This window comes from Cetorhinus maximus, chromosome 2 (genome assembly GCF_964194155.1).
Source record: "Cetorhinus maximus chromosome 2, sCetMax3.hap1.1, whole genome shotgun sequence".
NCBI classification, from domain to species: Eukaryota; Metazoa; Chordata; class Chondrichthyes; order Lamniformes; family Cetorhinidae; genus Cetorhinus; species Cetorhinus maximus.
The window spans coordinates 30,385,208-30,399,402 of record NC_135880.1 but is presented as its reverse complement, the minus strand read 5'-3'; the positions used below and the strand labels follow the sequence as shown (position 1 = coordinate 30,399,402).

The 14,195-nt window shown below is 44.3% G+C and overlaps 1 protein-coding gene across 7 annotated transcripts in view; it reads left to right on the top strand.

Moving 5' to 3' along the window:
• irf2b (interferon regulatory factor 2b) overlaps positions 1–14,195 on the top strand; it is a 69,323-nt gene that overhangs the window by 37,975 nt on the left and 17,153 nt on the right. For all 7 annotated transcript variants that reach the window (XM_078562086.1, XM_078562068.1, XM_078562059.1 and 4 more), the window contains exons 2-4: positions 2,594–2,686; positions 10,616–10,715; positions 13,365–13,541. In XM_078562086.1, coding sequence (XP_078418212.1) covers positions 2,600–2,686; positions 10,616–10,715; positions 13,365–13,541 — 364 coding nt within the window. In that variant the 5' untranslated portion in view covers positions 2,594–2,599. The remainder of the gene's footprint in view (positions 1–2,593; positions 2,687–10,615; positions 10,716–13,364; positions 13,542–14,195) is intronic.

The following is a 14,195-nucleotide window of genomic DNA, read 5'->3' as shown; positions in this document are numbered from 1 at the left end:
GCCATTGGGAAAATTGCCATGAATCTGAATTGGCCTAAACAATCTTGGATTAAGCTCCTACAGGGTGTTTTTGTAGGGAAAGCTCTGGCGAAGAATTTCACCCCCCCTCCCACTGTTGGGGGGGGAAGTTCAGGAGCGGGCATGTGTGGGCGCGCCTCCAATTGGCGGCGCATCGCCATTTTACGTGGGCGGGCCAATTAAGGCCTGCCCAGCGTGACGTCTGCCAGGAAGCGCTATGTGCTCCCTGCGTGGGTGGGGGGGGATTCCCTAAGCCGAGAGTGCGCTCCTTCATGCATGTGCACGAAAAAGCGCACTCATCTCCCTGAGGCTAACTAAGTGCTGCCTCAGGGAGATCGGCGCCAAATTCAAAAATGTGAAGTATAGAAAAATAAAATTACCCTGACGTCCCCTCATGTGACACTGTCACATGAGTTGGGACATGTCCATCACTTTTAATTAAACTTTTATTACATTTTTAAAAACCTACATGAAACCTCATCCTGCCCGTGGATGAGATTTTATGCTTTTTAATGAAGCCCGCCAGGGCTCCTGGCCTACCCGCCAACCTTAAGGTTGAGCGGCAGGTCCTTTTACTACTTCAATTGGTTTTTAAATGGCCTCAATTGGCCGTTGACAGGTCGGTGGGCGCACAGCTGATTCGGCTGAGCCCCCGCCGACCTGAAAATTGAAATGATGCGGGGTGACGTCAGGAGTTCCGCTCGACATAATCCAGTGTCATTTTATGCGTCGGCGAGCGGCCCCCCCCCCCCCCCCCCCCCCCCGCTCGCCGACCTCAATATCCTGCCCCTGGAGGTGTAATCAGCTCTTTCAAAAGAGCACTCAGGTAACTATGACCAAGTAAAGACTGCTGTTCTTAATTCCCATGAATTGGTTATCTGAGGCCTACAGAAATTCAGAAATCTGAAAAGGAAATAGGGCCAGAACTATGTGGAATTTGCTAGAGAGAAGGAAATGGTGTTTGACAGGTGGTATAGATCAATGAAGGCTTAGCAAAACTTTGAGAGCCTTAGGGAAGTGATTATGATGGAAGAATTCAAAAATAATGTCCTTTTGGGAATAAGGTCCCACCTGGAAGAACATAATGTTTGTAAAATAAAGGAAGCTGCAGTACTGGCAATGATTATGAATAGACTCATAAGCATATTAATAACAGGTCCCAGTTTGGAAACATCCAGAGAAATTGGAGAAGTCGGAAGTTGATAATGAAAAGAAATCTGGCTCCACTGAGAAAGCTAACAAAGGTAAATGCACAGCTACTCCACAGGTTAGTAAAAAAGAAAGTCCGGAAAACAAGTTTAATTCAAGGGAGCTGACATGCTACTTTTCTCCCATATTCGCTGATAAGAGTGAATCGGGTTGCAGAAAGCTATAGAAGTTTTCGTTTGAGGATAAAGTGTCCCCATGTTTGTTTAGTTAGACAGGCAAGTCAGTTGTTAATCTTAGAGATACAGGGGTGACATAGTCCCTGATGTTGGCAGGTGACATGAATTTAACTCCTAGGTAGTTCACTGAATCAACACCTTTGCATTCAGAGTATTGATGGAAATTATTTGCCTGTTCCTTTGTGAAGGGTTGATTTAATTAGTCACTGACCTTTTTATTGTTGCTGTCAGTCCTAGTTTACCTATTGAAGGTGTGGATTTCGTAGTAGGAAATGATTTAGCTGGGTATAAGGTATTGGGGTCACCAGTGGTTTCAGGAGAGCCAGCTGAGGCTGCTGAAATTGAGGTTTCACAGGAAGAGTTTCCTGGATTATTCCCAGATTGTGTTGTGACTAGGCCCCAGAGCTAAACAAGATGGGTTGTTGTAGAGGAAAATTCGGATGTTTGGTTGGCTGAAACCTTTTTCAAGGACTTGGATAGGGACAATGGTGAATTGTTAGATCTTCCTTGGTCGACGCACAACAAGCAGACTCTGTTTTGAAGTGCTCGTCTCAGACAGCATGTTCTGAGGCAGAGGCCAAAATATTATGTCAAAAATTATATTTTGATGGGGAAGTGGAGACCTCCGCAATTGGCGCCATACATACCGAGCGGACTGCCTAATAAATCCATGAGATCAACCTGTTGTATTTGCCATTTAATACAATTTATAATTTATATTGATCAGGATTTCTCTGTTAATTCATATTTAATTGATGTAAATTTTGGTTTGATTATTAAAGTAAAAATTATAGAAAGTGAAATCTTGTCTATTTTTTTTCATTGGGGTCATTCAGTAAATTGGGTTATTTTGGTTTTGTTCATCTCCGTGTAGATCATAACAATGGTCAGAAAATGGCTCTTCTGAAAGGAATCTAACCATCCTGTCACACAAATAAAACTACGTCAATTTTTGGAAAGGGAGGAGAAGGATGGCAATGTGTTTATGAACTCAGTTAGGAAGCATTGGGTGCTACCCTCACAGTCCCTTTTTGTACCGCCCTTTACCAATGGATTTCGCAGGGCACAGGGAAATCTCGCTTCCGTTGCTTTAATTTCCCCTTTCATGTGGGAGAGTAATGTATTGCAGAAGGTAACTTTTAACACTGTCTAAGTACTAAGAACCTCTCCTGCTTTCCCTTTCATTTTAGGTGGCGATGCCAGTGGAGAGAATGCGGATGCGTCCATGGCTGGAAGAACAAATAAACTCAAATAAAATACCCGGTTTGAAATGGCTAAACAAGGTAAGGGCTCCAGTATACTCAGAGTATGCTGCACAATTTAATGCTATGGACAACTCCTTGAGTTTACCTGAACGGTATTTTGGGTTTGAAGCTGCAGCAGGAACCCACTGTTTTATTGTGAAATCTGTTGACACAGAGGCTGGGTAGGCTCCAGTCCGGTTCTTTTGAGTGCTCGGAGGAGGGATTGTGCCACGAGTTGTCTGTTTGGTGGAGCTCCTGTTGCCCCTATCCCTGGAGCCTACATTCCCATTACTGCTGCCATTCCAATGCACCATTCCACCGGTCCAGCCTTCTGAGCATCGCCTTTCCTCTCTTTTCCCCCACCATTGGTGACCTCCAGCATTTTGTTCCGATGCTCTGGAATTCTCTCTTAAACCCTGTCACTTTACCACACCCCTAATTTTCTTTCACACCTTCCTTAAAGCTTTTTTCTTTTCACCCCACCCTAATCCGCCCATCTTTAGCTTGATTTTGTTTCCTTCACATTGCCTTGGGCTTTTTCTCTGCATTGAAAGCGCAGTCATTGTTTGCTCTCTGCGATCACTATAGTGACTGACGAGGAATTGCCAGTAGCAACGTAAACTTAAGAAAGCAGGAGTACTAAAGAATGCTTGCTTTTCATACAGTTCCAAGTTTTCCTTCAGTGTTGACAATGTGCTCTGAGGGTCCCAAATTGCAGGGCTCATCATCCCAGCATTTGGACCTGGATCTTCCCTGTTGGTGCCCTGTTGCTGGGATCACCAGGACGGCATCTCATTTGGTTGGCACCAGCAGCTGCCTACGCAACCACAAATGCATCTTAGTTGCCTGTCAGCCACATGCTGCTGGAAGCTCAAACACCTACTGCCATTCAGCAGGCGATATTTGGTCCGAGCCCTACTCCGTACCTTCCTACCCAACAATATAGGTCTGTACTCTCTTAGGACCTCTTGGCATGAAGGTATTATAAAGTTTTTTTTTTTGCAGTTCCAGACCATTACTTTGTCTGGGCCCTCTCTTGCGCTTCTCCCAGAGTGTGCCTTTCCCTTCCCAACATACTGGCCTTTGAAGTTATACCAGGACCCTGAGAGACCGAGGTCATGGGGACACACAACATAGGTTGTACCCGCCCTCTCCAACCCCACCGACACGCATTCCACTCCTTACGCAGCGCTGGTCAAGGACTGGTTACATCTGGAACCGGAAACGGAAAATGCTCGAAACACACAGCAGAATCTATGGAGAGAGAAACAGAATTAACGTTTCAGGTCGACAACCTTTCATCCAAACTGTAAGATGTTAGAGATGATCATTTTTAAGCAAGTTCAGAGGCAGGGGAAAGAGGGCAGGAAAAGAACAATAGGGAGGGGTCTGTGAAAGGGTTGGGGGGGTGGTGCTTTGAGTGATTTATCGTTGCGATATAGGATAGTATAGCACAGAAGGAGGCCATTTGGTCCATAGAGTGCGCTGGCTCTTTCAAAGAGCAAACCAGTTAACCCCACTCCCCCACTCTTTCCCCATGTCTCCGCAATTTTTTTCCCCTTCAAATATTAATTCAATTCCATTTCAAAGGCTGCTTTTGAATATGTGTCTAACACCCTATTAAGCAGTGCATTCCAAATCCTAACCACTCATTGTGTAAGAGAATTTTTCCTCATGCCGCCTCTGGCCCTTTTGCAGGTCACCCTAAACCTGTGCCCTCTCGTTATCAAAGGAGAACAACTCCAAGTTCTCCATAACTGTAATCCCTCACCCCTGGAAGTATTTTAGTAAATCTCCAAAACCTTTACGTCCTTTCTACAGCGTGGTGCCTAGAATTGGACACATTACTCCAGATGAGTCCAAACTAGTGTTCCATATAGGTTTAGCAAAACTTCCTGGCTTTTATACTTGGCCTCTATTCATAAAGCCCAGGATCCCGTATGATTTATTAACTACTTTAGGAACATAGGAAATAGGAGCAGGAATATTGCAGTAAGCAATTAGGAAGGCAAATAGTATGTTGGCTTTTATTGCAAGAACATTTGAGTTTCAGAGTAAGGAAGTCATGCTGCAGTTATATAGAGCCTTGGTGAGACTGCACCTGGAGTATTGTATACAGTTTTGGTCTCCTTACCTAATGAAGGATATATTTACCATAGGGGGAGTGCAACGAAGGTTCACCAGTCTGATTCCTGGGATGGTGGGATTGTCCAATGAGGAGAGGTCGAAAAGACTGGGTCTGTATTCTTTAGAATTCAGAAGAATGAGAGGTGATCTCATTGAAGCATACAAAATTCTTACAGGGCTCGACAAGGTAGATGCAGGAAGGATATTTCCCCCTGGCTGGGGGATCTAGAAACAGGGGACACAGTCTCAGAATAAGGGGTAGGCCATTTAGGACTGAGATGAGGAGGAATTTCTTCACTTGGACGGTGGTGAATCTTTGGAATTCTCTACCCCCGAGGGCTGTGGCAATTCTGTCATTGAGAATGTTCAAGACAGAGATCGTTAGATTTCTTGATATTAAAGATATCAAGGGCTACAGGGATAGTACGAGAAAATGGCATTGAGGTGGAAGATCAGCTACAATCTAGTTGAATGGAGGAGCAGGCTGGAGGGATCAAATGGCCTACTCCTCCTATTCTGTATGTTCCTATGTTTGAAAACAGATTATCTGTTCATTGTCACATTCCTGTTTGTGGGAGTTTGCTGTGTGCAAATTGGCTGCCGCGTTTTCTACATTACAATGGTAGCTCCACTCCAAAAAGTACTTTCATTTTAAAGCATTTTGAGGTACCCAGTGGTCGTGAAAGGAGCTCTAGAAATGCAGGTCTTCCTTTCTAGACATGTAGCACAAACATGCAGCACATATTGCCTTTCCTCATTCTTCCTATTCTTCTGTGTTGAACTATGTCTGACACAAACTGCCCATTCCACCTGCCAGTCTAAGTCCTCTTGCAGTCTATTACAATCATCTTTACTGTCTAATGCACTTCCAAATTTTGTATCATCTACAAATTTTGAGATTGTAGCCTGTACCCCCAAGTTTAAGTCATTAATGTAGATGAAAAACAGTGATTCTAATATTCAACCTTGGGAAACTTGACTGTATACCTCCCTTCAGTCTGAAAAACGGCCATTCACCACAATTCTCTGTTTCCTATCCCTTAGCTTTTTTGCATCAATGCTGCTATCGTCCCTTTTATTGCAGAGGTTTTAATTTTGCTCGTGAGCCTCATATGTGATTTGTTTATTAAATGCCATTGGCTAGGCACAAAAACAACTGTACTGCCCTCATCACCTCTCAGTGATCTCTTGAAAAAAACTCAGTTTAGTTCACCAAACACGATTTGCCCTTAACAAATCCATGCTGGCTCGCCTTTATTAGTCCATGTTTGTCCAAGTATCTCTTAAGGTTCTCACAGATTATTGTTTATAAAAGCTTCCCTGCCACTGATGCCAGACAGACTGGCCTGTAATCATTAGGTTTCTCCTTCTCCCCTTTTTTGAACAAGGATGTAACATTTGCAATTCTCCAGTCCTCTGGCACCATTATATTTAAGGAGGATTGGAAGATTGTAGTCAGCAACTCTGCAATCCTTACTTCCCTCAAGGATGCAGCCCACCTGGACTAGGTGACTTACTTTAAATACTACCAGCCTGTCCATAACCTCTTTTATCTTTGTTTTGGCCTCATCCTGTATCCCAGTAACCTCCTAAATGTCATGCATCTTTCACAAAGTCAGTGACAAAAGGGATGAATGAGGGTGAAAGGCAAAAGCGGGTGATAATGAGGCAAGTATAGAAACAGAAGATTCACCCAGAGGAGGTGCAAATGGTTACAGCAGAAGAGCTGATGGGGAAGGAAAACCTGACAAAGAGGAGAATGCTCCGTGGCCTGGGAATGCGATGGGGGAAAGGCAGGTAGACAGACACCAGGGGTGTTCTCCACTCTTCTGGCCTGGAGTCCAGCACATGCACCAGCTCACACCTCCTTCATGCCCAGTGGCCCTGGCGCAGCCATGCTCCGTTCCCAGTAGCTGCTGCTGAGGCAAAGTGGTAAAGATCTAAAGTTGTTAAACTCAATGTTAAAAGGCTGGAAGGAGCCTGGCCTGTTTCCGACCCGTCAACTGCATTTTTTCCCTGCAGTTTTGGCAGAGTATGCTTGGAGAGCTGTGGAATTTTGGCCGTGGAAAGTTTAAGAAGAATTTGTAACAAATATTGACTGTAAAGCTTAGTCAGAGAGCAATTAAAACACATTTCCTCTCTTGGTCAGGCAGTAGTGGTCGAGCTCTGTGCTCCTGCTGGCGGCTGGGGCAGGGGGGTGGGGGGTTGGTGCGGGGGCACTGGAAGAACGTTCAATTAATGGCCTAAATTTGCTACAGATAATGGGTTGAATGTTCTTGCCTCTGTGATGGTGGACTTAGAGGGGGCGGGCGAGCTGAAAAAATAGCAGACAGCTGCTTCAGGAAGGCTGCCTGATGCATTCCCACCACCAGAGAAGTTTCCCCGGGGTGGCGGGGGGAAGGGCTGGAAAGTGGATCAGCTGCCGGGTGCGTGGAAGTGAACAGCCTATTAACATTGTTAAGGCCACAATTGGACAATTTTGCGGCCCTGCCGGATTTTGTCAGCAGCGGAGCAGCCCCTCCGCCGCATGTGGATGTCACCAGCTCAATGGAAGCGGCAGTCTGGAGTTGGGCCATTGGAAGCAGAGGCTCCATGCCTCAGTGGTGGGGCTGCCCTCGAGGCGCAACCCCCTACCAGCTCTGCCCCTCAGAATTTTTAATTTAATGCACATCTCCAAGGGTGCCTCCATATTGAGGTATCCTCACTGTCTCTGACCTGCCTCAGCAGCACCCACACCTCCTGGTGGGGCTGCCAAGGCTTCAGAGCTGCTGGCCCTCTGATTGGGCTGGCAGCATCGAGAGCCTGCCCCAGCCGCCCTTATTGGATGGCAAGCACGGAGGTCACCTCCCAGGAGATTGCTGATTGGGTCTCAATGCCACAAGTGTGGGCTAGGGACCCCCGATTTGGTCCCGACATCGTGATTCTCACGAAACCCCGGGGGGAAATCCAGCCCAATAAAACTACATAAGGTGGCCCAACATTCCCCAATTCACTCACCGGGAACAATTGTGGAATTACAGAGATGCTGAGAATACCTGGTCATCCTTCTGAGTGTACAGTTAATCACAGGCATCAAGAGCATGTTGAAGTGCATGAGGATGACAAAGCACTATCTACTGCCTGGACCTAACAGGAAGAACACTGGCTCAGTTGCCTGCTTTCCAAAACATTGTGTTGTTCAGCACAGGATCACTAGCTGATTAATGCCTCAACTGAAAGCACTTTAAACAGACTGGGGAGGAGAGGCGTTAGCTGGAGAAGGCTTGCCAACTACAGTTGGCAAGTACAGTAGGATCAAGCAATAAGTATCAGGAACCATGAACATGCTGGGCATAAATGGATTAGTGAAGACCTATTAGAAAGTCTCTACTGCCCTAATAATGAATGGCATTGCATGCTCTTTACATTTTTCCAAGGGAAGACCTATCAATTATGCTTTTCTTGTCATTGCATTTTTAATTGCTCAGAAGAGGAAGTTTTTGCACATCTTTTCACTGTTGCCACTTCTAAATGGCAGGTTTCCCAGCTTCACACATTTTACCATGTCAAAGGCATTATACAAATGTAAGTTGTTGTTAAGTGCTTGTTTTAGCAGGTGCAGCCTGATTAATCAACTTCCTGTTATCCAAAGAAATGAATTTGTTGTGTGATTATTTCTGTGCCAGACAAAAACAGCTCACATCCACATGTTGTTGCAGTGAGTCACTATTAAATTGCAAACGTGCAGGAAAACTGTTCAGATTATTTGGAATAGATTCTTGCCGATGATTACAGCTAGACCCATCAAGGTCAGGGCTTTGAACTAACAAAGCAATTTCTTATTGAGAAATGTAACCTGGTTACGATAACTTACTTGTTCATATTACAGGCAACTTCTCCAAGGGATAAACTTTCTTTTCATGCTACTCAAAGTGCCCAAGTATTTATTTCTGCTTGGGCTACATATCCCAACAATTCACCTTTTTGATGAATCACTAAACCTAAGGTCCTGTCTGCTCTCTCAGTGGATGTAAAAATTCCCATAGCACTATTTTGAAGAAGAATAGCAGAGTCATCCTTTTGTCCTGGAAAACATTTATCCCTCAATAAATATCACTAAAATATGTTATTTGGTCATTATCACATTGCTGTTTGTAGGAGCTTGCTTTATGAATATTAGCTGCATTACAACAGGGACTACATTTCAAATAGTACTTCATTGGTTGTAAAGCTCTTTGGGACACCTTGAGTGTTATAACTCAGCTAGCCAGGCAGTGAAGGATAGAACACTGGAACAAATAGAACTATACATTACAAGCTTTAATTTATAAAGATACAAGCTCCATATTGTGCACTTCCAACCCAAATGTCACAATTTCAGCCTGAACACAGATGAGTCCCCAGTTAATGCCCAGCATCTGAACAAATTAACCCCACTGATATATAATTAACACTGAAGTTGTAAAAGAGGCTATATGAATGTAAGTCTTTCTCTCTCAGTACTAAAGTGCAATGGCGCTGGCATTCATTTGAAAATAAATAACAGTCGTGGAACCTAGTGCAGATGGAGGTTCCGGGATCCGTGGTTGTGACATCGGCCTTGTTTTTGGTTAACGTGTTTGTGGCAGAGATGCCGTGGAGTGGCGAGGATTGATGGCAGCAACTTGAAATATTTGCCCATTTGAAAACTGTTTTCAAGTCAAAGTAAGAACGTGTAAAGTAGAAAATCTGATGCGGTACACTTCCATTGGGAGGATCATCACAACGTTAGTCCAGGAATGGACACGAGCTAAATTTCAGAGGGGACTGTTCTCGACATCATCAAGGAAATCTAGTAAAAGTGAAGTCAATAGGGATCAGAGAGCAGCTGCTCCAGGTGTTGGGATTGTGGCTGGTGCAAAGAAAGACAGTTGGAGGCCAACCATTTCAGCCCCAGGGCATTGCTGCAGGATTTCTTAGGGCAACTTCCTAGGCCGAGATTTTTCCTCCTTCATAAGGTCAGAAATGGGGCAGTTCACTGATAATTACAGAGTGTTCAGCTCCACTAAATTCCTCTGAAAATGAGGCAGTCTGTGCCAATAAGCCGCAAAACCGGTACGATATCCAGACTTGGGCTAATAAATGGCATACAAGTTTCAAGCATTGACCAACCTATCCCACCTCCCTTTGACATAGAATTGCCACTGTCAAATCACTGACCATCCACATCCATTGGCATAAACTGAACTAGACCAGCCACAACATTTTATGATTAATAGGGCAGGTCAGAGGCTGGTTGTTCTGCAGTGTGACTCACTCCCTGACTTCCCCATAGCTTCTCTACTTCCTACAATATACAATTCAAGAATGTGATGGAACACTCTGCAATTGCCTGGATGGGTGCAGCTCCAATAGCACCCAAGAGGCTCCTTCTACCATCAGTGTATCATGGCTGCAGTGTAAACTATCTAGGGAATGCAACTCGCCAAGGCTTCTTCGGCAGCATCCCCCAAGTCTGTGACCTACAATACCCAGAAGGATGAGGGCACCGGGTTCATGGCACATCTCCACCTCCAAGTTCCCCTCCAATTCACACACCATTCCACTCTATCACTGTTCCATCATTGTCACAGCGCCAACATCCTGCTACTCCCTATCTAACAGAATTAAGAGATTACCTTCGCCACAGAGGCTGCAACTGTTCAAGGAGATGGCCCTTCACCACTTTCTCAAGGGTAATAAGAATGGACAATAAGTGTCAGCCTTGCCAGCAATGCCCATACCCTGAGAATATTGTACTTTTAAAAATGAATAATGAGGCTGTTGCCTTTGATATAATGTCATTTACTTGCCTTTAAATTAATTGTGATATTATTTATCTAGGAGAAGAAGATTTTTCAGATTCCGTGGATGCATGCTGCTCGACATGGATGGGATGTAGAGAAAGATGCCCCTTTATTTAAAAACTGGGCAGTTCATACAGGTAGATAAATAACAGTGGACCAATGAATTCAGAAGTTAAAAGCATGAATGTATTGCAATATTCAATTAATGTCATTGAGAGAATTTTTATTCTGATATTTTGAAAATTGTTTTCTTAAAAGAAAGTGCTTCCAGTGCCACCAGCTATCTTTCTCCAGTCAGGAGGATGGAAGCATTTAAACCATGGTTCCTTCCATATCTCTCCTGATTTTCTTGGTGGGTAACATGAACTCAAAAGTGCTGAGCTGTCTGTATAACTCTTCCTATTTCTCCTCTCTTCACCCAAGCTGCCTTGCATCAACTTTGCTTTGTGCAGCAAGCCTGGCCAAGATTGTACAACTCACGTAACCATAGTATCATAGAATGATTACAGCACAAAAGGAGGCCATTTCACCCAATGTGTCCGTGTCGGCTCTCTGCAAGAGTGTATCAGCTAGTCCTGCTCCCCTGCCCTTTCCCTGTAGTCCTGCAAATTTCTTCTCTTCAGGTGCTTTTCCAATTTTGTCTTGAAAGCCACAATTGAATCTCTGTCTCCACCACACCCTCAGGCAGTGCATTCCAGATGCTAACCCCACACCATGTGAAAGAGTTTTTTGTCACTCACCTATTGGTGTCCCCTAGTTCCTGACCCTTCTGTCAATAGGAAAAGTTTCTCCCTATCTACTCTGTTTACACCTCTCATGACTTTGAACCATTCTATAAAATCTCCTCTCAACCTCTCTTCTCTAAGAACAACATCAGCTTCTTCTATCTATCTACATAGCTGTAGTCCCTCACCCCTGGAACCATTCTTTTTTATCTTTTCTGCACCCTATCTAAAGCCTACATTTCCTTCCGAAAGTGCGATGTCCAGAATTGGACACAATATGCCAGTTGAGGCCAAACCAGTGTTCTATAAAGGGTCAGCATAACTTCCTTGCTTTTGTACTTGATGCCTCTATTTTGTACTCTATGCCTCTGGAGCCAATGGAAATCAGGGGGAAAACCCTCCGTTGGTTGGAGTCATAACTAACATAAAGGAAAATGGTTGTGGTTGTTGGAGGTCAATCATCTCAGCTCCAGGACATCACTGCAGGAGTTACTCAGGGTAGTGTCTTTGGCCCAACCATCTTCAGCTGCTTCATCAATGACCTTCCTTTCATTAGAAATATGGATGGAAATTGCACAATGTTCAGCACCATTTGCAACTCCTCAGATACTGAAGCAGTCCAAATTCAGCAAGGCCTGGACAATATCCAGGCTTGGGCTGACAAGTGGCAAGTACCAGGCAATAACCATCTCCAACAAGAGAGAATCTAACTATCGCCCCTTGACATGCAATGGCATTACCATTACTGAATCCCCCACTATCAACATCCTGGGGGTTACCATTGACCAAAAACTGAACTGGACTAGCCATATAAATACTGTGGCTACAAGAGCAGGTCAGAGGCTAGGAATTCTGTGGAGAGTTACTCATCTTCTGACTCCCCAAAGCCTATCCACCATCTACAAGGCATAAGTCAGGAGTGTGATGGAATATTCTCCACTTGCCTGGATGAGTGCAGCTCCAACAACACTCAAAAAGCTTGACATCATTCAGGACAAAGCAGCCCGCTTGATTGGCACCACATCCAGAAACATTCACTCCCTCCACCACCGACGCACAGTTGCAGCAGTGTCTAGCATCTACAAGGTGCACTGCAGGAACTCACCAAAGCTCCTTCCAAAGGCATGACCACTACCATCTAGAAGGACAAGAGCAGCAGATAGATGGGAACACCACCACCTAGAAGCTCCCATCCAAGTCACTCACCACGCTGACTTGGAAATATATCGCCGTTCCTTCACTGTCGCTGGGTCAAAATCCTGGAACTCCCTCCTTAATATGACAGTGGGTGTACCTACACCACAGGGACTGCTGCGGTTGAAGAAGTCGGCTCACCAGCACCTTCTCAAGGGCAATTAGGAATGGGCAATAAATGCTGGCCCAGCCAGTGACGCCCACACCCTGTGAAGGAATATAAAAAATAAAAAATTCATAAAGTCCAGGATCCCATGTACCTTTCTAAAAAAGAGTACTTAAATGACAGGCAGCCCGGGCATTTGAACAATAGGTGTTCTAGAGCAAGGGCTAGGAGCTGTCACTGTTTGAGCTGCTGCCTGTTAGCATGCTTTTGTGAAAATCAGATAAAATTGAGAGCATTTGGTGGAACTTTCACAAGAAATGTGAATGGAAATATAATGGGTTAAAGAAAAAAAACACTGGTAAGTTTTAAACCAGATAAATTAGAAATTAATTACCAGCATTGTGATGTTATGAATATAACATGCTTGCATTGTGTTACTCTCCACAATTTTAATAGAAATTATAACCATTAAGTGGATTAATAGCTTCATTAAATTAGCAATAAAAATAATTTGTTGCAAGTGTCCTAAACATTCGTGCAATACACTGTGTGTTGCCAGTGCTGCTGAGATGGCCGCCCGGATGCAGCTCATACAATAACATTTGTGCACAGTCATCTTCAGGCTTATATATGTCGCAAAAGACCAATTCATATATGCTAGATTTAATCAACAGGGTTTGAATGAACGTGTCTGCAACAGGTCTTTCACAGCCACTTTGTGAGTGCTAATCCCTTGTTTGTCTTTTTCTTCATGCTGACAGGAAAATACCATTATGGTGTGGACAAGCCTGATCCTAAGACATGGAAGGCCAATTTCCGCTGTGCCATGAACTCATTACCTGACATAGAAGAAGTAAAGGACAAGAGTATCAAAAAGGGGAGTAATGCATACAGGGTGTACAGAATGCTACCAGCCACTGAAAAGCCAAATAAAAAAGGTACTTGATGAATGCTAATTTTTCATACCAAACTGCTAAGTTTTCATACCAAACATATTGAATATATAACAGTGGTAAAGCCTTGATTTAATCGAGGGATTCAGATGACATTATAAACTATGAACCTGACATTTTAATCGTTTATATCTGTCACCTGAACCCTGATGTTGATTACTGCCTTAAAAATTAATCCACATTTGAAGACATAAATGTAAGAATGGTTAGTAATATGAAGAAGTGAGTAGGTCCAAACTAGCCTATCAATTGTTCATCGATTAGCACCGTCTACCTGCCTTCTCATCATCTTTTTCAATCTCTTCTCCTGAAAAACGTCTCATTTCTCCTTGAACCAACTTCAATGGCCTTTGCTGGTAACTTGGAGGGGCTACAGGGGGTGCTGAAATTCCCTCTGTCAACAATCGTAGCAAAAATGTCAAGGTAAAGTTTTGCCGAATGGCTTTGTAGATAATCTACAGCTAGGGAATCATGAGCACGAGGGCTAAATATGCACAAGATACAAAGAGCAGAATTTTCTGCAGTCCGGACGGGCGGGCCCGACCCAATCTCTGGCGGCCGGGGAGCTGATCCCCGCTGGGGAAGCGGGCCCTGCCGCCATTTTACGTGGGTGGGCCAATTAAGGCCCGCCCAGCATGA